This window comes from Fusarium tjaetaba (genome assembly GCF_013396195.1).
Source record: "Fusarium tjaetaba strain NRRL 66243 chromosome Unknown NRRL66243_c0000091, whole genome shotgun sequence".
NCBI lineage: Eukaryota > Fungi > Ascomycota > Sordariomycetes > Hypocreales > Nectriaceae > Fusarium > Fusarium tjaetaba.
In genome coordinates this window covers 200,758-226,349 of record NW_023501287.1, presented here as the reverse complement: position 1 = coordinate 226,349, position 25,592 = coordinate 200,758, and the positions used below count along the sequence as shown (strand labels likewise).

Here is a 25,592-nt window from a genome sequence, read left to right as displayed (position 1 = left end):
GTCGTCCTCCCATGATCAGAACACGATAAACGGGCTTATCCGCTCCTCGTTGTCTCTCGCATACTGGATCCAATTCTGAGTCGACCCAATTGCTGTTGCGTTCCAAAAGTCTCTCAAGAACTGCAGTACTGCCGAGTTACACGAGAAACCTGTCGCAGCTATGTTTTCGGTGAAAAGCTTCTCGATCATGACTTGATTCTCGGTGTATAACTGACTGGTTGTTCCGAGTATGAACAGCGGGAATGAGATGTTGTGTGAAACAGATTCTGTTGGGCAAGATGTCATGAAGATGATCTCGTTGTAGAGACAGTCAACAAGCGGAGGGATTGCAACTGTTTTCTCGAGATCGGAAGCAAGTGCTTGGTAGCTGTACACCAGGCAAGCGTAGTACTGGACTTTGAGAACAGACTTGAGACCTATCTGGAGAGCGACATTTTTTGATGGCGTAGAGTCAATGCGGGCGTGAACGGAGTCGTAAGACCTCGTAAGCCTGTCTTGCCACAGATTCATATCCGTGTCAACAAGCACCTTTCCTGTCTTAGAGGTGTGATATCTGCTTCTCTCGGTGGCTGTAATCTCATGAAGCGCTTCTGTAAATTTTTTGAAGTAGTCACCAGACGTCCCGTGCTGTGATAGGGGCTTGTGACGTCTCGAACTCGAGGTGAATGAGGATATGCTTCCAAAAACCTCCAGATAGTCAAGTTCTTCCACGCAGAACTGAGAAATTACCTTTTCGTGTGGATTTGCGGGGTCATATCTCTCGAGCCCTGTGCGGACACCACTGAGGTGAAGTCTCCACCCCGTCGAGTCTGGTATGAACATTTCAGCATAGCATAGAGAAATCATGCTGAGAATGATCTCGACCAGAACCGAGACTTGGGTATTGTTATCGCGCTTTGATACTTCGCGGTTCCGCTCGTATTCCATCTGCCGGTTCAGGTGACATAGAGTCGCATCTCGAAGACTTCGTCGAATCTGAACAAGTGCCGCCTTGTCTTGGGGAGACACGACAGACATGTGTGCTGCTGCCAAACTCAGTGTTGATAGTCGTAAGCAGGATGAGCGTTGCACAAGAGGAAGGACGAGGGTTCGCCACGGGTTCTTGGGTCCATCCAGCCACGCAAGCCTTGAAGCGACTTCGTGGTTGAAGTGTTGAAAGAGGACTGCGTGAGCTGCTTGTCGGACATGACGATCGACAAGCTCGACGTTCTGGTTTGCGTGCGACAATACGACCAGGGAGTTTTCGGTGCCTACTTGAGGTCGGCAACAGGGAGATATTTCGTCATCGGTGGACTTCCTCATGTGAGGTGTTTTTTGTTTGTGTATGCGTGGTGCCTTATGTTTGATCGGAGGTCGTAATGGCACCGATTTTCCGGTCAGCATCCCTCTGCTAGCCACTCCCTGATCCCATCTCAAGCGAAAACCATAGCCTGGACAATCAAGTCCTCGGCTACAACATTTCAGACACGAAGGAACAGTTCGGTCGCATTTTATACGCCTTCTCACGCATGTGTTGCAATCTGGCAAATGAGTAAATAGTTCTGAATGGACATTGACCTGACTCACTCTGAGAAGCAACCTCACGATCCGACGACAAAGAATCGAGGCGGATATTGCGCATTTCGGTCCAGATTTCAGCCAACAGTCTCAAATCTCAAGATTCGATATCAGTGACCGTTGGAAAGACATTCGTTCAATTGAGGATTACATGAATCATGCTCACCTCCACGCGACGATTGACAGGGGAAGACGCGAATTATGAACCCCGCTTTCTAACGACTTGACGTTAGTTGGAGAACAACGACTGATACGAGAAATGCCCTATCTTGATACCTGATTAGAAAATGTCTCATGGCGTAATTTGGAGAAGTCTTATCGCGATACGGTCAAAAGTTACGCTCGTAACATCTGCGACGACCGCCTGTCGCTTCATCCTTCCCTATATGACGATCAAGTGCAACATTTATATTCTTTAGCTACAAAAATATCTTACCCTGCGGAAAACCCAGTTTCTTTCCAACAGCACATATAACAATGTGTTAACCATAAACCTCCAAAAATAAGCTTGCCAATTCCCAAGCCCGTTTACAGCTAACGTCTGCTTCATCATACTGCATTCGCCGCTGTAGAAGCTTTGCGCCAACTGGAATGCTTGTCAATATAGTTGAGGGCACTCACATGGTTCTAGATCCCTCGCCAAAGTTTGCAACGATTTTGATGTATTGCCTCGGGTGCGGCATTTTCCCGACCTTGTCGTGCATCAAACCCAACCATTGATTTCCCGAAAATGCTGTAAGGCACTTAAATTTGTAAACGTAATTCGAATGACATCTTGGCTTGAGAGACTTTGATTTGAAGCCAATCAAGAGACCTGGAGTTCATTTCAGATTGTCGTGGCGCTCAAGTCTGAGACCATGATTACCCCTTGCTTCAATTTAGCTTTGTCTACTCCGTAAATATTGATCAACCACAACTGATCTGCCTGAAAACCTGGCTTCAGCTCCAGGCCGGACTACTGTCCAATTGCGTGGTTCAGACTTTGTAAATTGGGAATATTATTCTTTAAAGTAGTTATACTAAACGACTCTTTCCTCAGTCATGACATAGAAATCTTGCAAGAATGGCTGAGAACAATAATCTTCATCCCTTGCATCAGTCCCGCACCAGCTGACGTCTTATTAACCCAATAAGCTAACTTAGTCATCTCAAAACAATTTGATTTCCAACCAATAGCTATTCTAAAATGACTGCAAGGGAGTTTGAATCAATTTGGTGGTCGGGCGTGCCGTTGAAGCTCAAGCTCGCAAATATCACCCACTAAGATTCTCCAAAGATCTCACCACAGAACCCGTTTTATTTCAGTCTGCAGATTTTCCCCATCAAGAACATTCCGAGTCTTGGCATTAGCTGGTCTAGAAGTCGTAAAAACCTTCTCTGGTGTTTACTTTGGACGCTCACAGGTCTAGTAAGGGGTTTGTTTCCTCATTTCAGTGACGCATGCCGAGAATGTAGCTCTTACAGCTCAAATCTCTGTCGACATCTTAAATATTCGTATTTGCTCTGCTTGTGATTTCGTAAAACCAAAGTTTTCTCACGGGGCATCATGGTCAAGTCTGGGATCATCTCCCTTCTGGGCAGTTTGGCCCTTCCAGTTATTGCCTTTCGCGATCTGGAGCAGATGCCCGAATCTTGGTGTGTGACCTACCTATCGACCTACCTCGTTCCCATTTCAGCTGCCACAAGCTCGCCTGCTGAGAGTTCACTGCCTGGTATCGACTCTTCTACGAGCCTGGATATCTCCGTCACTCTGAATCCCTCATCATCCCTTTCCCTCTCACCAGGTGTTACCTCCTCGGTAGTGACTACAGAGGTCGAGACAACTCCTCCTTCGTCCACTACAGGTCCCAGCACTCTTGACGGGCAAGTAGTCTTCCGTGTTGTTCCTAATACCCCAGACAACAATCGACTGCGTAGGCGAGATCTGGGAGGGTTCATCGGCTCCCCGTCAGAGATTTGTGACAATGCAAATGTCTTCAACTTGCTTGATGGGCAGCTCTTAGAAGGCAATGTCCCCATCTACTTCAACGGAGAGGACTACAAGGTGTTTGGCGGCCAGCAGGGGCCTGTTCCTAGTGGTGCCATCACTAGAACATTCTTCCGGGATGGGGACATCCTTCGCTTTCAAAGCTCACGGATCATTCCAAATGGTGAAGCCGGCTTCTGTCAAACCCCATCAGATGGTGTAGTTTATATCACCTTTTCTTCGCAGCCTCCTGGTTGCATCGCAGTCCAGCTCTCCGCTATTGGAGGTAGGTTTACACTTGGATTACTGGTTGTGCAAGCTAATTCCGATTGTAGTTCAACAATGTGTAAATGGAGACGTAACTTCGAGTGTCGCAGCTACAAGCGAGGCTCAACAGTTCACATCTGCATCATCCCTCGGCCCAATCATCTCCATCCCTTCGTCCTCTGACGAACTTCCTCCGGGAGTCTCAACCATCGAGACAGAAAGTAAACCTCTAGTGGTAACAACAGAGCCAAACGGGGCTGTAACGACACAGAATCCTATTACACAGCCCATCCCATCGAGCACATTCAGATGGTCAAACATGTCATCTTCTTTTCAACCACCACCAGAGACCTCAAAGTCCTCTATCGTTCCCTTTAGCACTTTTATTTTCACGTCAGATTCAAGCACCTTTGTAGACGTAATTTCCAGCACGGAAATCGTTGAACCAGAGTCCTCCACTGCCCAAGAGCTCACCTCAAGCACCGCAGATTTCCCAGCTTCTGAGATTGGCACAACGACAGAGGAAGCCAGCACCACGGCTGAAGCCACAACAAGCGCTGCTGAAGAAACAACGACAGAAACTTCCATCGTTGAGACTACAGTAAACCTCACTACGGAGGAGTCAACCACTATCTCGACCACCCAGGAGACAACAGATACTACTACTACTACTACTACTACCGAGGTTTTGACAACCGAGAGTACAACTCAGCAGACATCAGGAACCACTTCACAAGAGACAACTACAGAAATCAGCACTTCAGAGGAGTCAACAACTGAGACTACTTCACAGGAGTCGACAACTGAGACTACTTCAAAAGAGTCAACATCAGAAACCACGTCAGAGGAGACAACAGCAGAATCGACCACTGAGGGATCAACAATAGAAACCACTACACAGGAGACAACAACAGACGCTACCACAGAGGAATCAACGACCGAGGACCCCACCACCACCACTTTCACATCTACTCTCGACTCAACAACTGAAACCACCACTGAAGCAGCCACAACAACCACCACAGCAGCTTCGCAGGATATCATATGCCCCTCAAGTCCTCAGCAGTGTATCGACACCTTCCAGATTCAGTGCGACACTGTTCTTGGAGGTATCCCTCTGACCGACGGCAGCAGCACATTGGAGGAATGTTCTCAGGCTTGTTTTAACGATCCCAACTGCGCCCTCTTTACTCATGCTGGAACTCAATGTTTCTCATCAACTAACCCCTCAGCCAACCAAGGCTCATTTGCAATTCCAGGCTGGGTCAGTGGTATTAGAGGATCTTGTTAAACGTAATTGTAATTATGGGACGATCAAATGGAGAATTAATGATGAGTTAAAGAATAAATGAAAAATATAGCAAAACGCAAAAAAATGAAGACATGATTAGATCATGAGGCGACTCTCCCGCCGGGAATTGAACCCGGGTCTCAAGCGTGACAAGCTTGCATACTGACCACTATACTACGGAAGATGAACAGGTTGAAACCTGCTGTAGCGGAGTTCGATGGCTGGTGGTTTGCTAGCTAGGCATAAGTATCTAAAACCGCGCTAATACCAAAATCAAATGCCAACTACAACTGACAAGTTCAGGTCATGGTCTCCAAATGTGGTTGGTGAAAGAATGCTTGTGACTGAAGGACGCGCCTGAACTCATTGTTTGCTTGCAATAATTTATTTCCTGCTGAAAACGAAATTTCAGAGGACGTAAACATGAGGGGACCTTTATACCTACCAAACTTATAGAATTGGCAACCGATGATGGCCTGAACAGCTCAGCCTCAATGCGGGATTCCGAAGTGGAGTGATTAAGAAAAGTCTGAGTACGCCGATCAAACATTCCTTCTGCATCCTTTTATAGATGATGTTATCCACTGTTATTCCTTCAGCTCCGCTATTTTGAGCACTGCCGTGTTTTCGCGGCGTAATATAAAACCAAGATGAACTAAGATCCGACGCTGACGAGTTACTTCCATGATATGGGCACAGCGTAATGAAGATCAACAACACGAGGAAATAATCCGACAGGTCACCAAAGATGCTGGTGATCATATAAAGCAGGAGACAGCAGCCATTTACATTTAGCTACCTTCACTAAACCTTTTCTTGCAACCTCTGAGTTGGGTCAAAGGCAACAACATCTGCGCAGACCTTTCCGATATCTGTCCCGATGGCAAATGCTTCATGGCATTCCAAGCCCTCATGACTGGCACCGACAGCAGAACGCCTGCCAAGATGGTAGCCTGTCCTACGGATGATTGCTCCTCGGATTGCCAGACTTGGGATGTCGAGTCGCAGAGCAACAGCATTAATGTTGACTGTGCTGAGTTTACTGGCCAGCATTACTTCTACTTGGGTGACTGAGATGTCAAAGGATTGCCAAGACCAAGCGCGATGGGGAGTAGGAACAGATAGCCATCAGTTTTGAAGTCACCGTAAAACCATCAATGGGGAAAAATGCCCGATTCCATAATAAACTTCTTGATACTATGTGTTAAACCTCTTCCGATGATCAGAGCGGCCTTTTGAACCGGATTCTTGCGCACCACTTTTCTAATGAGGATCGTCACGAAGATCAGAGAAACTTGACCGGGGATGGCAAAGCACGCTCCGCAGCCGTCTTCTTGCGATTGCTGAGGTATTCAGTACCTCGTTGATCAGAGTGTTGGTGACATGCACTCTCAGCTAGGCATCGCCAACACCAACAGGGGATTAATTTCGTGCAAATACCCATCGGTGAAGCGAGAAAGCCACTTCACCGAGAGAGGCTATGTTGTGTGCTTGGTCGATAACAATGCCATCGGTCGCAGCGCTGAGAACGCTATCGCTAGCTTCCCCATGGCAGCAGGTTCAGCTACCGAGACTGTCATGAAGTTCTTCACTTCCCCCGAAAACTATGACACTTATCCTCAGGCTAAGCTGCATACTCAGTGGCCTGGTACTTGAGCTGATGGCGATCCTGTGTATGTCCAGTTCCAGAAGTCGCTGATTCCTCTTACTACCAACTTCTTCGGCCAAAAGAACGCTCTCCGCGCTGGTGGTTGTGAGCTGCTCTCGCTTCTTGGAGAGAAGGCTTTCCTCATCTCCCATTCGCTGGGTAGCAGGAACCCTCTTCTGCTTTTCAACGATTGCCCTGGATACATCGCGGGCAGCATCAGTCTTGAAGCTGCTACTTCGCCTTTTTGGCCTTATGCTGAGGGACTAGGTGGATATGCTGGCTCGCCTTGGGGTTTGACAAACACGCCTGTGACTTACGACCCTCCAGTCAGCAACCCATCCGGTAAGTTCACCACACATTTTGTCCGATAGCCTTTGCTAAAACTGTTCCGTAGAACTTGAAAGTGAGTCCGTTGGTAAGGAGACTCTCGCTCACCGCAACTGTTATCTTCGAGTCGAGCCCGCTCACAAGCTTCCTCAGGTCAACAAAGTTCCCCACGTGCTCCTGACTGGTGAAGCTTCCGTTCACATCACTTACGATCACTATGTTATCGGCTTTCTCAAGCAGGCTGGTGGCAAGCCTGAGTGGATCAAGTTGGGTGACTGGGGCAACGGCCATTTCTTAAGAACAACGTCCAAATTGCTGGTATCGCCAATGCTTGGATGCAGGAAAAGTCTCTTAATGGCACACATAGTGCTTAATCTTGCGAATAGTTGGAACTTCTATAGAGTATCCTCAATGACAACTGAGCCTCGACATGCAATCTACACTGATCCAATCCTGCTCTCTGTCTTGTTCGATACATACATCTGAGTTCGACCTGGGTAGCCATCTAGTAACTATATCGGAACGCCCTATCCTCCTTGTCTGTCAAGTCAGACTTGGGCAAACCATTCTTATCCAAAATGACCTCCCCAGTGCTGTGACACTCTCCAGCTAGGTCCCTTTTCTTGTTATCTCGTATGCAAAGGGTTCGATAAATAATCATCGTCAGGAACAGTAGACACCAGGTCACAATGCTGGTGATGACGCCCTCTCGGTATCGGGGACCATGAGTCCAAAGCTGGGGAGACCCAATACAGCCTGCGCAATATCCGATGAAGAACATGCAGTTTACCAGAGCTCTCTTGGTGTTTCCCTTGACATTCGATGCGGAGAGTGATAGAAGGATCGACATTGAAGCTGTAATACAAGATGACTATCCAATAGGTCAGCAGATGTCAGATGAAGGAATCATTACACTTACTACCCATGATGCAGCAATCAGACCCCAACCAGCGCTGACGTCAAGCTTCATCAGGAAGACATTGCCGATGAGAGGCGGAATGATAAGAACCAGAACGACCAACGAGCGCTGCCGGGGAAACAAAGTGCAGAGACCAACGCCAATCCACAAGAGTCCGATCTGAACTGATCCCGATGGTGCCGTGTAGAGCATAGTCTCGAGCTGCGTGTAACCGACCGACTTGATGACAAGAGATGCAAAGGTAAGTACGGGCGACTGCATCGTGACTAGAACACCAAACCAAAAGACTGCCCAAGCCTTGGGGTCCATGAGCGTCTCTCGGAGTTGACTGGTGCTGAAGCTCGTCTTGTCACCTCCCTCACGGTCCCGAGCCATGCGCATCGACAACACCTCACGTTCTCTAGGGCTCAAGAACCAGGCATCTCTTGGGCCATTGGGCATGAGCGTAAAGAACGCGATGCCAGCGACGACTGTCATAGCACCACAGACAAGGAATAGAGTACGCCATGGTGCAAGACCAAGTGACGTATTCTTTCCAATGCCGTACATGAGAAGACATCCGACGACCTGCGCAACGCCATTCATGGTGACCCAAAGAGCAGTGCGAAGTGTATGTTCCGATTTGCGGTACCAGATGGACGTGATGGTGACGAAGGCTGGTGATACGGCACCTTCGCTGAAGCCGAGGAGGAAACGAACGGCGGCGAAACCGGCGAAGTTGTGAGGAGCTGCGAGACACATGCAGATAGTGCCCCATACGATACTAGAAGCCCGTTAGTGAGAACTTGGTGGAGAGAATGATGCACGTACACTGTGACTCCCACAAACTTGGTGAGGTGCAGTCTGCTCATGAGGTAGATGCAGGGATACTCCGCGACCAGTTGGCCGACGTAGAAAATGGAACTACACCAGGAGTATTGTGAGCTGGTCAAGTTGAGGTCGTCAATGAGACCAAAGACAGCAGCGTAGCTAAGACTTTGCTTGTCAAGGTATTGGAGGAAGAAGACGAAGCACATCTGTACATTTTGTGAGTCATGAAACAAGGTTAATTACAATTGAGCGACCTACAAATGGCAGGATGACCATGTCAATCTTGCGAAGAACCGCCTTCTCTTCTTCAGGAGTGTATGAATCGTCCATGTCAAGGATCTCGCCCCTTGCCTCAGGCTCATCAGACTTGGGCGCAGACATTTTCTTCTCGAGAGCGTTATCCATGATAGCGAGTTGATGATCGAACAAAGAAATGGTCTAGACAATGTCAATGCAGGTGCATGATGAACAGTGCTGATCCTTCGTGGGGAACACCTCAATTATATCATCATCCCAACAGCTTGGTTCGCCGTTATCAAAAAGTTATCAAATGACAAGCTCCGGGTATCGGATATTCGGTGACAAGAGCCACTATGGGGAAAACCTTATCACAATGCGGGGAATGGACATGGAGCCGACAAGATAGACCATCGATCCGATGGCTCAATGTCGGGAATAGTGACATTTTGCCGATGGCCATGTTGCCGACGGCGATAATCTCGCCCGCTATCGGCAATGATCGGCGAAGAGTGTTACACCACGCGAGGGGCGATTGAGAGGAGATTGTGATAAAAAGCCACTGTCTTGGATGGTTTCTCGGTCGATATCTCAATTTTACTTCCCTTATCTGGTCTTTGAAAGGAGGCTGTATTGTATGTCAACTTATCAAAGTCAACATGACTCAAATTGATACTGTACCTGGCGCAGACATCAAGCCATGGCTTCGTCACCCTCCCAAGAAGCATCTCTTCATCCACGCCAACATCATTGACGTCTCAACGGGTAACATCCTCGAAGACGCATCGCTGTCCACCAAAAATGGCAAAATTGAGACCGTCTACCCCTCAACCCCTGACCAGTATCCCCATGGCTACAACGTCGTGGACTGCCAGGGCCGATACCTATGCCCAGGTCTATTCGACGCCCACGTTCATCTCTGCGCGACACCAGGATTCGCAGACCTATCCCGTGTCTTTGGAAACCCCAATGACATTTCGCTGTTGCGACAGCCATATGTCGCCTCACAAATGCTCTACCGTGGCTTCACATCCGTTCGCGATTGCGGTGGCGCTCAGCTTCCATTGAAGGAAGCGATTGAAGAGGGCGTTTTCCCCGGCCCTCGTCTCTTCATCTCAGGCCATGCACTTTCGCAAACAGGTGGCCACGGTGACTTGAGAAGTTCTTACGAGAAGCATGAATGCTGTGGCGGACACGCTATTGGATCTTTGGGCCGTATTTGCAATGGCGTACCAGAATGCATGGCCGCGGTCCGCGATGAGGTTCGCTGCGGAGCCGACTTTATCAAGATTATGGGATCTGGTGGCGTTGCATCACCGACCGACAAGCTGGAACAGCTGCAATTCACTACATCAGAGATTCAAGCGATGGTGGAGTGTGCCAACAACGCTGGCACTTTCGTCACAGCGCATGCATATACCACCAAGGCTATAAGACATTGTATCGACAATGGAGTCAAGGGTATTGAGCATGGTAACTTTGTTGATGCTCCTACAGCTCGCCTCATGGCTGAGAAGGGCGTCTATCTTACCCCAACACTTATCACGTATGCGCAAATGGCCACCGACAAGTGGAAGAACTTCTTGCCCCCGGAGTCACAAGTCAAGAATGCGCAAGTCTTGAAATCTGGTCTCGAGGCTCTCCGCATTGCTTCAGAAGCTGGTGTGACGATGTGTTACGGTAGCGATCTCCTTGGTCCGCTTGGCTCTGCTCAGACACAAGAGTTTTCTCTGCGCTCTCAAGCACTCAAACCTCTTGAAATATTGCAAAGTGCGACAGTGAATCCTGCCAAGATGATGGGTTGTGAGAATACCCTGGGTCAACTGAAGGAGGGCTTCCAAGCGGATGTTCTCATCATGGACAAGAATCCGTTGGAGAATATTGAGATCTTTGACCACCCGGAAAAATACATCTTGGCGGTTATGAAGGACGGTTTAGTGTATCGCAGTCAGTTGGAGTCTCTGGAGGTCGATGGTGGGATCCCAATCCGGTTCAATTCGGTGCTGTAGAATTTGATGATCGCTGGGAACAAAAGCAGGGACAATAGCACATTAATTATCAAGCTGGGAAAAGCAACAATAAACGTTGTCTTTTTCTGCCTCAAGGACTACACTTTTAATATTGTATGTGTGATAATCAAGTCATACCACGCTTCGGCTTATTCAAAGTCGAGTGCAAAATCACACTTGGATTACATAGAAATTCCAATGAGCCATCATTGCACTCGATTCTAAAAATCTCGATTTCCTATCCTTGAGCTTTATGGTGCCAAATCAGGAGGGTAGCCTGCAAAGTCCAGCACATCAAAGCCTGTGAGCCCCATCAAAAACGGCTGGTCATCACTATACATCGTCGACAGGCGATATGTCTCAAACGGATCAAGCTGCTCTCCGGCCTGAGGCTGCGGGACCTGTAGACGTGGCATGAGTGGCTCGAGAACTGCATCAGTGCGTGAGCTCCATTCCATAACTTCAGGTCCCGTAGACCAAAACTCGGCGTCAGCACCTGGAGGTACCTGTGTATTCTGATCAGCACCTAATGCACCATCGCTAGTCGCCTCGACGTTGATAGCACTCTGGGACTGTTCTTGGTTTGACAGCCACTCCGCCCACTCGTTATACGCAGATGACTGTAGCCCCTCATCAGTCGCGTTGGTAGGAGGCTGTCTGGACCGACTAAGCTTGCTCCAGGCCTCATTCGAGATGGAGCGAAGTGCTTCAACAAACCGAACACCCACCTGAGCATTTGGGTTGCCTGTCGCCATTCTGCGCAAAAAGTCTAGACCAAACCTGACGCGTCTTTCGTAGCCGGGGTCCCTATCAAGGATACCTGCTATGAGAGTGACAATGGTCGCAATGCTACAGCCTTGGAAATCGGTGAAAGAAAATCTCGTGGTATAACCAGTCTGGTTCAGATCCTCAAAGAGTTGAAGTAGCTTCTTAGAAGCCTTGGCGCATGACTTTGAGAGCTTTTCGGCCTTGTCGTCAATGTTGCATGGCTCTGAGTCATCTCCGAGATGGCGGCGAAGAGTCATTCTCACAACGGTAATGAGAGACATCTTACCCATTACAATCCAGGCATAGTAATAGTTGAGCCAGAGGTGAAAAACGGCGCGATAGCGTGAGTCTTGAGGTGGAATCGTCTCCAGATCAAAGGTGTCGGACAACGAATCTTTCCACTCTCTCAGTTGATTCTCCAGGCTCGCTGTATCTGCCTGGCGTGGAGGCTTTGTCACTGCTGACCTACAAATATCAGCACGTGAAGTAGGTAAGTAAAGTGGAACGTACTCCCAGTCAGCCACTTTGTCCAAAATGGTTATAAGACGCGCGAAGGCAATTTGAAGAAGAACGTTATTGAACTTCTGGGAATCATCAAACTCTGGCAGAACAGTCGGTAAAGAGACGGTAATGATCTCAGGTGCCACTGATCTCGGCCTATTGAGCTTTATTGTCGAGCACCTGCTTGGCATCAGTATGTATGGAGCCAACACGAGGAGTGTCATGAACTTACCTTTCAAGTGAGTATATCGACCACCATAGCCGCCGGCGAACTTCTCTTTCTCGCGCGTCCATCGTTTGATCATCCGAGTCCTGATGCAGGTCAAATGCCAGAGCCTTCCTCAAAGCCATTCCCGTGTAGACATAGGACGATCCAACTGCATTCTGCGGCATGAGATAGACACCGAGTATCAGGCACACTTGGATAGATCTGAGACCTGGAAGCTCTATTATATCTGGCACAAGGACTTTGGCCTGCTCGAAGAACAAACGCCCAGGATCATGTTCATCAATTCGCGAATGGCCTGGTCGCTCCAGAGGGGTCCAGTGGCTGCCAAGTGCAAAGATGGTCAATGCGAGACAGATGAAGCTGGGATCGAATCTCATCGGACACGTTTGATTAGTGTAAAACTGCTCGATTTCATGAATGAGTTGTGCTTGGTCGAAGTAGAAGAAGACATCAGTACCGCGTCTGATACAGACATGAACGAGAAACTCGGCGATGGAGCGGGGAGGAAACGAGTCGACAATCTTCTTGAGGCGGGCTTGTTCTGCAAGCGATGGGTTGTTTGGTCGCGTAATATTCTAGATGAGGTCAGTTCCATATGAATTTCAGGCGCGGAAACGATATTTACAGCCTGTAGATTGACCATATCCTGCTCCTCTGGGCCTGATATTGGGTCCAAAGAAAAGGCTTCGCGTAGTCTTGTCAGGAATCGTGGCCATAATATGCTTTCAGTCTGGTCTGCACCTGTCAGTTCAGCGTCTACATCAACCTGTAGTCGTTCTTACGGCTTTCTATAGAAATGTTCTCCTGGGGCGTTGCTCCAGTTTGGGACGAGGCAGCTACGGCAGTAATGGTAGCATCTCCAGCGGGCATTGGGCTTTGACTCTGTCGCGGAGACAGCCTATCTCTACATTTTTTCAGATTGAAGTGTTTATCAATGATACAATCTTACATACCTGTCGAAGCGACAACTAAGCTGACCAGCTTCACATCTTTGACAAATGCCTGGACTTGACTCAATGCACTTGCTCTTCCGAGCCTTGCATCGATCGCACCTGATAATGGTGATATCATCAGTTCTGAGTCAATTATATTGCTCTTTAGGGACTCACGCTCGTGGTGCACGTTTCCGGTTCTCTTCGGCAACGCGTCTGCGGCGGCGACGTCGAGCGACGGGTGTTGAATCCATGGATGGCTCTGATGCAAGATTATGGAGATTCACGGGTAGTGGAACCTCGGCTACTTGTCCTTGTAGTACGCTAGATTCGTCGGTAATTTGTCCTAGGCTGGTGCCTTATCGCGTATCTGATAAGGCTCTCCAAGTTAGGGATCTTAGTCGATTATCTTCTTTGCCGTGTGTAGTCTGGGCATTCTGTTAGTGGCATAGCAGGTCTCAAAGCCGCCTACCCCGTACCGTCAATAAAGCTATTGTTTTCTTGCCTCTTTCTGCTTCAATGTCTCCCGTCATCCCTTAGCATGGATTCAATAAAGAAAGTCCTACTTCTAAAAGCGTGAGCTCATGTTTGTGTGTTACATTTTCTACCGATGAAATGCAAACTTCTTCACTTCTGAATCTTAGATGTAAGGCACTCCAACTCAGCTACTCCGCCTATAGTCATCCTTCCCAAACCAGTATCACGCAATTCCGCCATTGACTCGGTTATTGAGGCACGGCATCTGCTGTATCCTTTCATTCCCGTAAATACCGCTGCAGAGCGTCAGAGCGTCTTTGAGCGAGTCATGGCAGTGTCTTCATGAGTGAACTAAGTCAAAGCGCTGCAGCGATGCCCAACGTCTGCAGCCAACATTTTGTCGATCTTCCCCAAGAAAAGGTCCCCTGCCGCTGGGGAGCAGCACAGGAGGGCGGCACAGAGGGGTAGCCCTGTCGAGACCCCTACGGATTGCCCAGGTGAGCCAAAGTCCGAAGAACAAGAAGGGTAACTTGGCGACACAATTTCTATTTTTGCTTACACCGCTCAGTGCCAGACAGCAATCACCGAGTCATTCGGAAATCTGGGGTAGTATTGATCTACACATTGCATAAAACTACCCAACCCTGCCAACTCAAAATTACACGACACGTATCAGATGCGTCCATTTAGCCAGCGTGCTGTTGAGCATATAAATCAGGCTCCTGGCCCTTACTCGACTGACTAGTATAGCAAATTGTCCATTGCAACAATCTCACCCAGAACTCTCTCTATCTGCTTTGATACCTTCCTCACCATGGCCCCAGCCCAGACCCAAGATACACCAGAGAATACCCAAAAGAGCTCTGATCTCTTGGAGCATTCCAAGGGTGAATCAGTACTCACAGATAAAGACCGAAAGGCCCTCGTCTTCACCGACAAACACAGTTCTCCAGATGTCTATGTCAACTCCAGCAAAGACACTCTGTGGCATCCCTGGACTGGAACGCTAGAGCTCAAGCCTCTTCGTTTTGAAACGAGATCTGGTAGTTTTGTTATTGGGCTGAGAACGCCTGTCGATTGTTGGCTCGGAAAACATAGGCATCGAGGTACAGTCACAGCTGTTACACTTTCTGGGAATTGGAGATACAAGGAGTGAGTCTATGACCACAACCTGTGGTGTATTGACTGACTTTGTAGGTACGACTGGGTCGCTGGACCTGGGGACTATGTTGTGGAAAACCCAGGAACCATTCACACGCTGTTTATGGGTGCCGGCGCCGAGGTGGTGTTTACTATCACAGGAAGCCTTGAGTTCTTCAATGACGATGACAGCTTGAGGGAGACAATGGACATTTTCAGCTTCGCGGAGCTCTATTATGACCATTGCAAAGAAAAGGGTGTCGAGCCAAACGAGAAACTGTGGTACTGAACAACATTAAGCTGAAGTTTGGGTAAATTGCAAGTTATTACTTTAGAGTTCAAATCGCTAGCCTTTCCGAGAGTAGATTTTGCGCTTATTAGAAGAGATATTCTCTCAGGCTCTGACTTGAATTCTCTATGCACTTTGCTCAGCGTCCAGGTATTCCGAGTCACTCATGAGGTCCAACAGCCCGGAATGTTTAAAAATACCTAATAATCTTGAAGGGCGAAGACAATTTGCAGCACTATATGCCTTTAAACCTAATTCATTATAATATTCACGTCTTACTGAGAAAGCCAGGAGTCAAACAGGTTGCTGTCATCCAAATGTGTTATTTGTAGTTGAGACCTGTAGTTGGGAGCTTAAATCAGCAGAGAGAACTTAAGTTAGTGGATTATAGTAGCTGGTAGAAGGCAAATCTAGCCAACACCTTCAGGAAGAATACTCGGGATATAGATTAATAGTGAAACTATGAAGACTTTGCTTTCGGCAGCCCAGTCTGCTCAACATCAAAGCTTACAATGATGCGTTTTCCAGAAATACAGTCCGCAACAACCACCCTTCCCCATATGCTTATTTCGGCGTTTAGACACTCTGGAGAGAGCTTGAAGAACTTCTCGTTCCCAATCGTGATCCATGTATGATCTCGTCTTAGAGCCGGCGCTCTTTTACTCACACGGAGGCTGTCGCTTGCCAGTAGGCAATCGGATTTATTTCGGCGAAGAGACCAAACTTGATGGCCGCTCGCCGTACGCAATACCAACGCCCTCCCGTATGGTGTTGTTCCAACTTGGAGAACTCGGTTGTTTCGGCGTTTGGCGCCTTCGAGGCCTTTCATTTGACTGTGAGGGTCCCAGATCCGGACAGTATTATCATCCGAAGAAGCTGTAACAATCATGGTCAAGTCAGGAGAAAGGTCGACTGAGCAATTCAAACTTGATGATGAGAAGTCAAAGACCTGTTCACAATTTCCGCGCTGAATATCATGCACTAAAGCGGCCCGTGTACTGAGGACGGCAATAAGCTTTGTCGCGTCTTCTGAAAATACCAGCGACTCGAAATTTCCGTCAAACGAGGAGCTTTTTAGCTCGTGCAAAAATGCTCCATTTCGAGCATCCCAGATCCCTATGCGGCCATCCATATCCCCAGAAGCTATCATACGTGAGTCGGAAGAGAATACCGCTAATAGGACCCCACAGCCATGGCCTTCGAGCACCCTTCTGCATTTACCCGTATCTAGATCCCAGATCCGTAAAGTCTCGTCAGAAGAAGCAGAGACAAGCAATTGATTGTCCGGCGAGATGGCTGAAGTATAGACCTGTCCTGTATGACCTTGCAATATCTTTTCGCATCTACCCGTCTGAGCGTTCCATAGTCTCACTGTTGCATCATTCGAGGACGTGGCTACCGTTTTTGAGTTAGGTGAAATGACAGCTGAATTGAGCGTTCCTGTGTGCCCCCCCAAAATGATAAGGTCCCAAGTCTGTGTCTTCCAAATTCTTACGAATTGGCTTACACTTGCGGTAAGCAATAGGTTCGAGTCGCGAGAAAAGGCAAAGGCCGTTCCCGTAGGCGAAGGATACTTTAAGACATTATCACACTTTCCAGTCTGTAAGTTCCAGATTCGTAGCGTACCACCAACTGAGCTTGAGGCAAGCACCCTTGAATCTTGGGAGAAGGCCACAGACTGGATTCCGCCACAGTGTCCTGCTAATACATGCTCGCATTTACCGGTCATTGCTGAAAGAATTCGGATAGTGTTGTCGGCATATATCGATGCAATGGTTTTTGAATCCGGCGAAAAAATAGCGGACTTGACTACAGCATTTTGGCCTATCACCAAGGAGCACGGTCCCCAGTCATTCTCAACTGCTGGCCAGGCTTGGAGCCAGTTAGGGACTCGACTTGCGAAAAGACGTCTAACGATACTATTTATTGGCGAGAAGACGATTGCTGACGAGTAGATTTGCAGCGGGGTTTCGTCAATAATGCAAAGATGAGTTCGGATGAACCTCAGAGAATCTCTAACAAGGTCCGAAAGATTGTCACAGGAATATTTCTAATGTCGTAAGTAGAGCCCATTGAGGGTGAAGAAGGCACCGTACCTCTAACCAGACATGTAATGCATGTAACATATTTAGGCAGTCAGTGACATGGCCAAGGAGACTCACGGCTTCCAACCAATGGAGCAGGTGTTTTTCCAAGAAAGGATAGATTTCAAGAGCCTCGTACTCTCCGGCGTTGGAGGATACATAATGGTGTACCCAATAATGGCAAGCATAGTGAAGCTCCGGAGGTATGTACTTGTGAGGGTCCAGGCCTCCAACCTCAGATGGAGATGTTCCCGGAAAAGGTAGTCTGCATATGTTTTCACGAAGTAACGAGTCCATGACGAAGAGGCAACGACTTGCCAGTCTCCTGTGCGTGGCCTTTTCGTCCACCCAGAAGTCCGTAGATCCTTGTAGATCAGGATCCACGAGGTAATTCCTGAATGATAGATGCAGAATCCTGACGGGGATTTCCGGGGATTTCGGCACGTCCAGAACGGACTGAAGAACCTTGATCCTCATATCAATTGTCGTAGCAGGGATACTTAGCAATGCTGACAGAGAATGGATTGTTAGCGGCGCTGCTAAGGTGACGATGGCGCCAACGATTAATTGGAAGCTTTTGTCGATCTCTTCTCGCTCTCTCCTTGGTCTATTGACCACCTGTGAGGCGAGAATGGAGGAATAGATGTCGTGGAGCCGAGACATATGCGTACGGCTGCTTGACTCAAGAATCCTAGCCAGAAGTTCATCAGGGCCACCAAGAGCAGCATCGTTCAAGAATCGACAAATAGTTGCTGCTGCGATAAACAGGGGTTGTGTCATCGAAACAAGCTGTCCAATCTTGACGGCGCCCGGCCACTGCTCAGCTAGCCGCTGATCACTCCGAGCCATATGATTGAAGCTCTTTCGTATGCCACCCAACTCGTGACGGAGAAAGATAGATATGTCATGCTCCATGATATCTCGTGAAATACTGTGGAGTACCAGGCCCTGGTACATGCCGTTGATATCCAGGAATCCAAGTTGAATCGGAAGTTCTGGTCTGCTTGTAATGAACACTCTGAGTTTAAGCGAGTCTGGGTACTCCAGTTTAGTGAAAAGTGACAGCAGGCGCTTGATATGAAATTCCTCTTCGCATTCATCGAGGGCGTCTATGACGATGACAAGAGAATTCGGACATGATGAAGAAACTGCCAATTCCTTGAGAGGCTCTTTGATAAGCTTCTCAAACTGTTCTGCAAGGGTTTTTGTTGGGAGCGACGGATCAGCATCTATGGCCTTCTTGATCGAACTGATCATACAAGAGTTATGAATCGCTAATTGCCGCGCCAGGGTAGGAACAAGCTTCGACATATTCCCTCGGCTTGCCTCTCCTCTTTTGAAGAAGAAGTTTGCGCCTAGGCAATTTATCTCCCACTGCCGCTGTGCAACAGTACGTGATATGGTCGACTTCCCTGTTCCCGCCATACCATTAAGCCAGAATATGGTCTTTGACTCAGCACTCATGATCCACTCGTCAATATCAGCGAGAAGTTGAACTCGTGTCTCTGGTAGGCACGTGGGGCTATGTTCCTCGGCGTAAGAGTTGAATAGGGCTTCAGCTACAAAGGGCAGCTTCTCAAGGGTCGATAGTAGATCGGTCTGCTGTATCTGATGGCTATAGAAATGTTATTTCAACACTAACCGTAACCACGTCGAAGACGACTTACCTCATGGAGTCCACTTTGCCTTCCACTGAATCAACATCAGCAATGGTTCCACCTCGAAGATATCGAAAGTGGCATCCTCACGTGATTGTAATATGTCGAGGACTCTTGGAGACTCTGCGAGTTGCCGCGTGGGAACATGGCTAAGAAGCTCGACAGCAAATGCTGCAGCAGTAGATGCTGCGTATCTCTGCCACTGATCGTTCTTATGGCTATCGGCATAATCGCAAATACCACGAATAACAAGGCATGGAAACTTATCAACCAGGCCTACAGCTTCCATCTCAACACACAGGCATCGATGGCCTATGCTCTGTGCTAAGCTATCTCTGAACTTGGCGTCTTTGATAAGACTATTGCCCGAAGCAATAACTCCGTAATGGATCATCGGCTCTGTGGTTTCCCGTTCCTCGCGACAGATCCTGCGAGAGATGTCGCACTTCGCACATGTCTTCCCGCCAACGTGGTCATAGTCGGATGGGTAAAGTCGGTCGTTCTCAAAGCCCTGGTAGGTGAAGTTACTGCCGGGTCGTTTCATGCCAGGGTTAGCTTTCAGCATAACCTCGAGGAGTCGTGGTATCTTAGAAGGTCGAATCTCATGCTCAGCCTGTAAATTCGCCAGAGCTTTCAATAGCACTGCAGGTGGTTTGTCAAGCGAACCTGTCCGTTTCCAAACCCCATTCGCTTTCGCCTTGCCAAAATCATACTGCACGACACCGCCAGTCACACCATGCGGCTGACCAACGACAACATCACCAAGTCTGATATCCTGATCATCGTCAGGCCCGGGTATAGCTCCACCAATACCGACTAAGAGACCGAAACGGATTTGCGGTAAAGAATGTACAAGGTCCGAGGCGGTGGTGGCAGCGGAGGTTGTTCCATACACTCCTGCTGGTAGAGAAGCTATAATGATGTTATGCTGTCCTATTCTGCCCCAGATGTAATTATTTGTATCCGAAGGAGATGGGTGAAAGTTATTTGGTTCAGAGTGCTCCTCATCCAGAAGTGCCCTTGCTGCTGCCTGCTCGATGGCAAGGGCCGCGATCCAACCGATAGTATAGAGAGACGGACTATCGAGCCTCGTCTTTTCGCGCTCCATGCCTCTGTTAACTGAAGATCATATCAATAAGACTGCATATGCTGTGATCCTCGGGCTAGAGCATTACAAGACTAAATGCATGGCAAGATTGGCCAACAGGCAGGTAAGCAGAGGTCAGGATGCGGGGTTGCGGCTGAGCGCGTCTGGCCATTCTATTTGACATAGGACAGTCGGAATAATGTGCATTCCGGGATTGTGCACTTTCGTGCGGCTGAAGATTGGTTGGATGGGTCGCAAAATCAGGCTGAGTAGCTGTATAGCCTGTCGAATGGGAGGCTACAAAGCTACTCTTTGGGGAGACATATCTGGCACTTCAAGATAAAATAAGCTGGGAGAAAAGACGTCTACATAGTATCAGTTACGTGTAAAGACTTTTATAGCATTATTCACAGGATGCGCGGGCAAGTTAGTCACAAAGTATCACGCGTTAAAGCGTTGTAGAAAGTCTCCCAGATGCGAATTAAGCATCAAAGATCAATGATAGGACGCCGAAGCTCATTGTTTCTTAGTGATATATTAAACGAAATAAAAGATCATTTGAAGTAAATAAAACGACCCAGTGCTATCACTAAACATCGCGGAATAAGGAAGCGAGGCTTTGACAGAAATGACTCCTTCGACTTTTGTAACATTAAATATCCATAATCGCAAATAATACGCAATTGCCCTATCTGAAAAATCATGGTTTGAGACAAGGTGATACACTTTGAGCACTCTTTTTCTAAAGATGCTTTACCGTTAGCCTGGTTATCTTCTGAAACCTAGATGGAACCCCACTGTCAGGTCTTTGTCAAGTAGTATTAGGGTTTTAAGCTCCATACCTGGTTTTGATAGATGGAGGCCGCCATGGATATCGCCTACACACAAGCCTCTCCGGACAAAAGTGTGAAGGGCGATCCGCCTTGTTGGCTCGTTCATCGCTCTTGTCCAGCTGGTAGCTATCCTGCTTTCACCAGCGTTGGGGCAATCCTCTTCTTGTGGACTGCACCAGGGGCCAGCTTCTGAGTGGGCATACCACTCTGCGTGGTGTCGAGACACTTTGGGCGAAAGTCGCACCGGGAAGTGAACGCGACGGGCTTTTCTTCAGGCTCTTGAGCCTGGACACCACGAAAGACAACAGGTCTCACCATGGGGTACATGGATTGATTCGCGGAGCTCGTGTTGCGAATAACAAGCTTCTTCAGCTTGCTGTGGCGGTACACTGTGGCTGGTGGTGCTGGCACAGTGACCTGGTCGTCGTCGTCGCGGGCTACCTTGGCCCGTTTGCCGTTCCTGAGGAGGACGATCTTGGTGGGGCGGCCGGTAGAGACAGTAGTCTGATTTTGAGACTCAGACTCCTCGGCCTTACGCTTCTGGGGACGTGTGGCAGGCATCGCGAGTAGGTGATGGGGGTGAATGCACAAGGTATGTTGTACAGAGTTGGAGTGTACAAGGCTGTTTGTAGTGCAGGAGGTGGTGGTGTACAAGGATCTGTTGTACACAAGAATGGTACAGAAGATGATATGTTAGGATGAGCTGAAATGAATCTGTGATGTATTTGAAAGGTTGAGATTTCTGGGATAGAACCATGGGAGAAGCTGCTTTTATAGACGAGGCAAACTTTTCTTGAGCAATAAAATATGAAAAATACTTTCAAACCTTCAAAGCTTCTAAAACCCAATATCTCACACAGAGGTATACAAATAGTCAAGTAACTTTTACATTTGGTTAGAAAAAGTTTTAAACTGAGAGAGTATAAATTCTGCGCTGATTTTTGATGAATACTTGGTGGTTGAAACCACATTTAGGTTCAGCAAAACGAAAGGTTAAGCCGAACACTATCACATTAACTAATCACGTTTGATTGATTTCGTGAACAACGCCCCCTGATGGTACTTTGAACATGGCGAAAACAATACAACATCGTGTTCAGTATGGTCGTATAATCACCAGGGACTGGAGCATTCTCTACCAGTCAATACTGAATTGAGTATCAAAACAGACTTTGTACTACGAACACGTGCGCAAACGCCACACCAAAGTCAGATTTTAGCAACCAATGTCGCCATTTCGCTGTAAGAACGTGTTAGGCCTCCCATTAAGAATGTAGTACAGGATGAATGATCACGGGGAACAGCCTGTCAGCTTGTTTCCATATGACAATAGATCTACATAGTGACTCTATTATTGCTAAGTGTTGTTGGCAGCCGCCTTGAGCATGGAACAGTGTAGGGTACGAGCTCGGCGGACTGTCCTTCAAAAATGAGTCATAAAAGGAAGGTCTGTGAAGTCATAAGACTGCTCACGTGAACTGCGAGGCACGCCGGCAATCCTCAAGTTTACAGAAGGTCTCCTAATCAGTATTCAATGTCCTATCCCTATGGTAACACCTGATCTGGTTCTCGTACCTCATTCCCTTTTCGTCTCCAGATGATTCCGGAGCAAATCGACGATCCCATTTTTTGTGTGCTTCTCCGCTAGTTGCAGAGGCGTCTTACCCTTCTTGTTCCTCACATCAACAGTCGCGCCCTCTTCAATCAGTATCCTCACGACACCTATGTGGCCATTAAGACATGCTCGTGATAAAGGCGTGTCTCCGTTATGGTTCTGAGCATCTATGTCGACCCCTTTCTCCAGCAGTAGTTTGACAACGCCTTCCCTCCCTTTTCTGGCAGCAACAGCTAGTGGCGTACTCCCATAGCGCGTTTGCGTCTGAATATTAGCTCCTGCATCTATCAGCATCCTTGCGATACCCACATGGCCATTAAGACATGCTCGTAATAAAGGCGTGTCTCCGCTATTGTCCTTGGCATCTATATCGGCCCCTTTCTCTAGCAGTACTTTGACAACGCCCTCGTTTTCCTTTCTAGTTGCAATGGAGAGTGGAGTACTCCCATCGGAGGTTCTTGCTTCTATGTCAGCCCCCTTACCGAGAAGAAACGACGTTATCGGTACGTGCTCTACCGAAGCTGCCAGCAACAGGGGCGTGTATGCTTCCTCGTCCTGAGCTTCTAACTTGGCGCCGCAATCTAGTAAGGACTTTGCGGCTGAGACTTGTCCATATGCTGCCGCATACATAAGAGCCGTGTAGTCGTTGTCGGGGTTTCTCGCTTCGAGGTCTGCACCCTTGTCTATGAGAAGTTGCAAGATTGCGTTTTTTCCGTTGGCGGCAGCCCAGAGCAGTGGAATGAAACCGCCCATGCATTGTTGGCTATTAACCAGGCTTGTCGTTCGAAGGGTACCTGGGCCCGCACAAACAGGGGCATCTGTGTCTTGAGATGCCTTTTGCTTGTCTAATTGGCTCTGTAGCATAGTTTCAGCCCAACTTGTTGAACCCTTGACCCAATCGACTTCCTCGATATTTCGAATATTCTTTTCTATTCGACTTTCCAGTTCTACCAGGCTGCCTTTCGTTCTTGATAACGTCCTCTCATGTCTGCGAATATGTCTCTTCTTCATTTGAATTTCTCTTTCAATCGCTTCTCTCTCATTTGCAAGTTGTTTCTCCTTTTCCGCTAGCTTGTCCCATTCGGCTTCCAATGACTCTAGTTCACTGACAGTCGCAGCCTGTTTTTCCATCTCTCCATCGATAGTTTCATCTATGTTATCCCTTTCGCAAAGGGCTGAAAGCAGCACATCTACCTGGCTCGCTTTGTAAATACGGTGGGACGTATCTGCATCAGGCAATGGACTCAAGTCGGCCCTAGCTAGCCTCAGCAGGAAAATTGATCCTTGTGAAATATCTTCTCTCTGCACAGAGACCTCGACAATATCATTTACATTGCTTATGACTTTATCGCGCAGATGCTCGGAGTGCATGTACTCTAGACCTTGGACGATCTTAGAAAAGTCTAACTGTTTTGGTGCTGCTATTGCAAAGCAGCTCGCGCAAGAATACTCTGCCTGGAGGTTGAAGTCCAATACAACAACAATGTCGCGGCTCTCCTTTTCTTTGCTAGTGAAACGAGCAAGGTATCTTCGTCTAACGGTTTGATTTGAATTGTTCAGGTTCATGACCAAAGCACGGCCCCGGTACCAGTTGAGTGGTGGACAAACTTCCTTGAGCTGTAGTTTAAGCTTTTGGTGACCATCCATATGAAGCCAGATAGGTTTCCCTGTCACTTGTGCTGGACGAGCCTGGCGATCCACGCGGATGCGGACTTCCTGGCTACTGTAGGAGTCGCTTTGTGGCCCGGAGAGAAGTATAGGACCGTATCCAAGTGGCCGGATGTACTCCCTGACAGTCGAAATTGAAGGCGTTGTGCAGCGCAAGGGGATAGCTATGTTGCCTTCTGTCGTGTTCTCGAGGCCACAGTTGAGAAGACCATAAGCTACCCCGTTTTCTGTACTCTGTAGCCTGAGCGAAGTGCGGATGTATCCTCCGGAAACAGCAAAATTCGTGATACAAGTAGGGTCGAGCGCCTTTGGAACGATGCGGCCACACTTGGCAAAATCCGTCGGGGACTTGGCAAACATTCCGGCTGACGTATTGTAGTCGCTAGGGCCAGTCTGAGATTCGAACTCCATACCTTGAACCTTGACTCCCCATGCTAGAATTGAATCATCGGTTGTCTGTTCCATGATCTTGAGCTGTAGCCTTTCAAAGGCTTTGTGTCCTTCCCCATAGATCATCGGCATAGTAACACCGAAGATCCCCAGGAGACAGTAGGCGATATCTTCATCCCTCTTCGTCGTCCTCTTTGACGCCCAGGACATACGCTGCGCAACGCTGGCCTGGTGAAAGTCTACCCAGCCGAGCAGAAATCTGCGTGGTATTCCCGTGATATCTTCAATTTCACTCGCCAGTTCTTCCTTCGTGCCAATAAGATTCCACGTCTCATCAAAGAAGTGTATTTCTCCAGGAGCAAGGAGCTCTTGTAATGTCCATCCTCTTGTGAACCACGAGCTCGCGGAGAAGCCAGAAGTCGATTCCCAGATATCTTGCTCGTGGGGAACATCGGCCATGTAGGTATAACATATGGCGGCTCTTTTATACCACTGAAACATGGAATTGATAGCCTCGTCCAGCTCTTTGGAACTCTCCTTGTCAATGCAGCAAGTGTCAATCCAAGCATATTTGAGGTTGTCTTTCTTGGCCTGTCGACAACAACCTTCAACCTTCTTCATTCCCACCTTATTTGTAGTGCCTCTCATCATATCCTTAAAGGATACCTCCTCGTCATCATTTCCCCATCGGTGCGACAGGATAGCATACGGTGGGATATGGCCGCCGATGAAGGTTTCAAGCTTTAGGTTCTCAACGTTTATGAGCCGCATCTTAGTAGATTTGAAGCGTCGAAGCCCGAGATCTCATTTACCAAGATATCTGTAGTGCGGCTTAGTCGTGTGATATCGAGCGGGGTAAATAGAGGCTGATGGTCAGCTTGAAGAGGCTG

The 25,592-nt window shown here is 48.1% G+C and overlaps 9 protein-coding genes across 9 annotated transcripts; 3 read left to right on the top strand and 6 right to left on the bottom strand.

Annotated features, from left to right (window-relative positions):
* Window positions 1–15: 15 nt before the first annotated feature.
* Window positions 16–1,302, bottom strand: FTJAE_4832 (uncharacterized protein; the record flags this gene model as incomplete). Its single annotated transcript, XM_037351276.1, has 1 exon — window positions 16–1,302. The coding sequence occupies one exon, from the start codon at window positions 1,300–1,302 to the stop codon at window positions 16–18; it is 1,287 nt and encodes a 428-aa protein (XP_037208089.1).
* A 1,801-nt stretch (window positions 1,303–3,103) lies between these two features.
* On the top strand, window positions 3,104–7,457 carry FTJAE_4831 (fusarubin cluster-esterase; the record flags this gene model as incomplete). Its single annotated transcript, XM_037351275.1, has 8 exons — window positions 3,104–3,809; window positions 3,859–5,054; window positions 5,877–6,147; window positions 6,481–6,664; window positions 6,705–6,729; window positions 6,771–7,071; window positions 7,124–7,374; window positions 7,443–7,457. 8 exons carry the CDS (start codon window positions 3,104–3,106, stop codon window positions 7,455–7,457), a joined length of 2,949 nt encoding a protein of 982 aa, XP_037208088.1.
* Window positions 7,458–7,561: 104 nt separating this feature from the next.
* Window positions 7,562–9,190, bottom strand: FTJAE_4830 (major facilitator superfamily domain protein; the record flags this gene model as incomplete). Its single annotated transcript, XM_037351274.1, has 4 exons — window positions 7,562–7,927; window positions 7,976–8,738; window positions 8,786–8,991; window positions 9,044–9,190. The coding sequence occupies 4 exons, from the start codon at window positions 9,188–9,190 to the stop codon at window positions 7,562–7,564; spliced, it is 1,482 nt and encodes a 493-aa protein (XP_037208087.1).
* Window positions 9,191–9,681: 491 nt separating this feature from the next.
* FTJAE_4829 (linoleate diol synthase) lies at window positions 9,682–11,031 on the top strand (the record flags this gene model as incomplete). The annotated part of the gene is made up of 1 exon (XM_037351272.1): window positions 9,682–11,031. The coding sequence occupies one exon, from the start codon at window positions 9,682–9,684 to the stop codon at window positions 11,029–11,031; it is 1,350 nt and encodes a 449-aa protein (XP_037208086.1).
* A 251-nt stretch (window positions 11,032–11,282) lies between these two features.
* FTJAE_4828 (transcriptional regulatory) lies at window positions 11,283–13,715 on the bottom strand (the record flags this gene model as incomplete). Its single annotated transcript, XM_037351271.1, has 7 exons — window positions 11,283–12,264; window positions 12,310–12,480; window positions 12,533–13,104; window positions 13,155–13,264; window positions 13,312–13,427; window positions 13,483–13,581; window positions 13,639–13,715. 7 exons carry the CDS (start codon window positions 13,713–13,715, stop codon window positions 11,283–11,285), a joined length of 2,127 nt encoding a protein of 708 aa, XP_037208085.1.
* Window positions 13,716–14,752: 1,037 nt separating this feature from the next.
* Window positions 14,753–15,367, top strand: FTJAE_4827 (uncharacterized protein; the record flags this gene model as incomplete). The annotated part of the gene is made up of 2 exons (XM_037351270.1): window positions 14,753–15,090; window positions 15,136–15,367. The coding sequence occupies 2 exons, from the start codon at window positions 14,753–14,755 to the stop codon at window positions 15,365–15,367; spliced, it is 570 nt and encodes a 189-aa protein (XP_037208084.1).
* Window positions 15,368–17,417: 2,050 nt separating this feature from the next.
* FTJAE_4826 (trp-asp repeat containing protein) lies at window positions 17,418–20,217 on the bottom strand (the record flags this gene model as incomplete). The annotated part of the gene is made up of 5 exons (XM_037351269.1): window positions 17,418–17,465; window positions 17,530–18,644; window positions 18,879–19,066; window positions 19,119–19,143; window positions 19,200–20,217. The coding sequence occupies 5 exons, from the start codon at window positions 20,215–20,217 to the stop codon at window positions 17,418–17,420; spliced, it is 2,394 nt and encodes a 797-aa protein (XP_037208083.1).
* A 938-nt stretch (window positions 20,218–21,155) lies between these two features.
* On the bottom strand, window positions 21,156–21,590 carry FTJAE_4825 (uncharacterized protein; the record flags this gene model as incomplete). Its single annotated transcript, XM_037351268.1, has 1 exon — window positions 21,156–21,590. The coding sequence occupies one exon, from the start codon at window positions 21,588–21,590 to the stop codon at window positions 21,156–21,158; it is 435 nt and encodes a 144-aa protein (XP_037208082.1).
* Window positions 21,591–22,605: 1,015 nt separating this feature from the next.
* On the bottom strand, window positions 22,606–25,473 carry FTJAE_4824 (beta transducin; the record flags this gene model as incomplete). The annotated part of the gene is made up of 1 exon (XM_037351267.1): window positions 22,606–25,473. One exon carries the CDS (start codon window positions 25,471–25,473, stop codon window positions 22,606–22,608), a length of 2,868 nt encoding a protein of 955 aa, XP_037208081.1.
* Window positions 25,474–25,592: the final 119 nt, after the last annotated feature.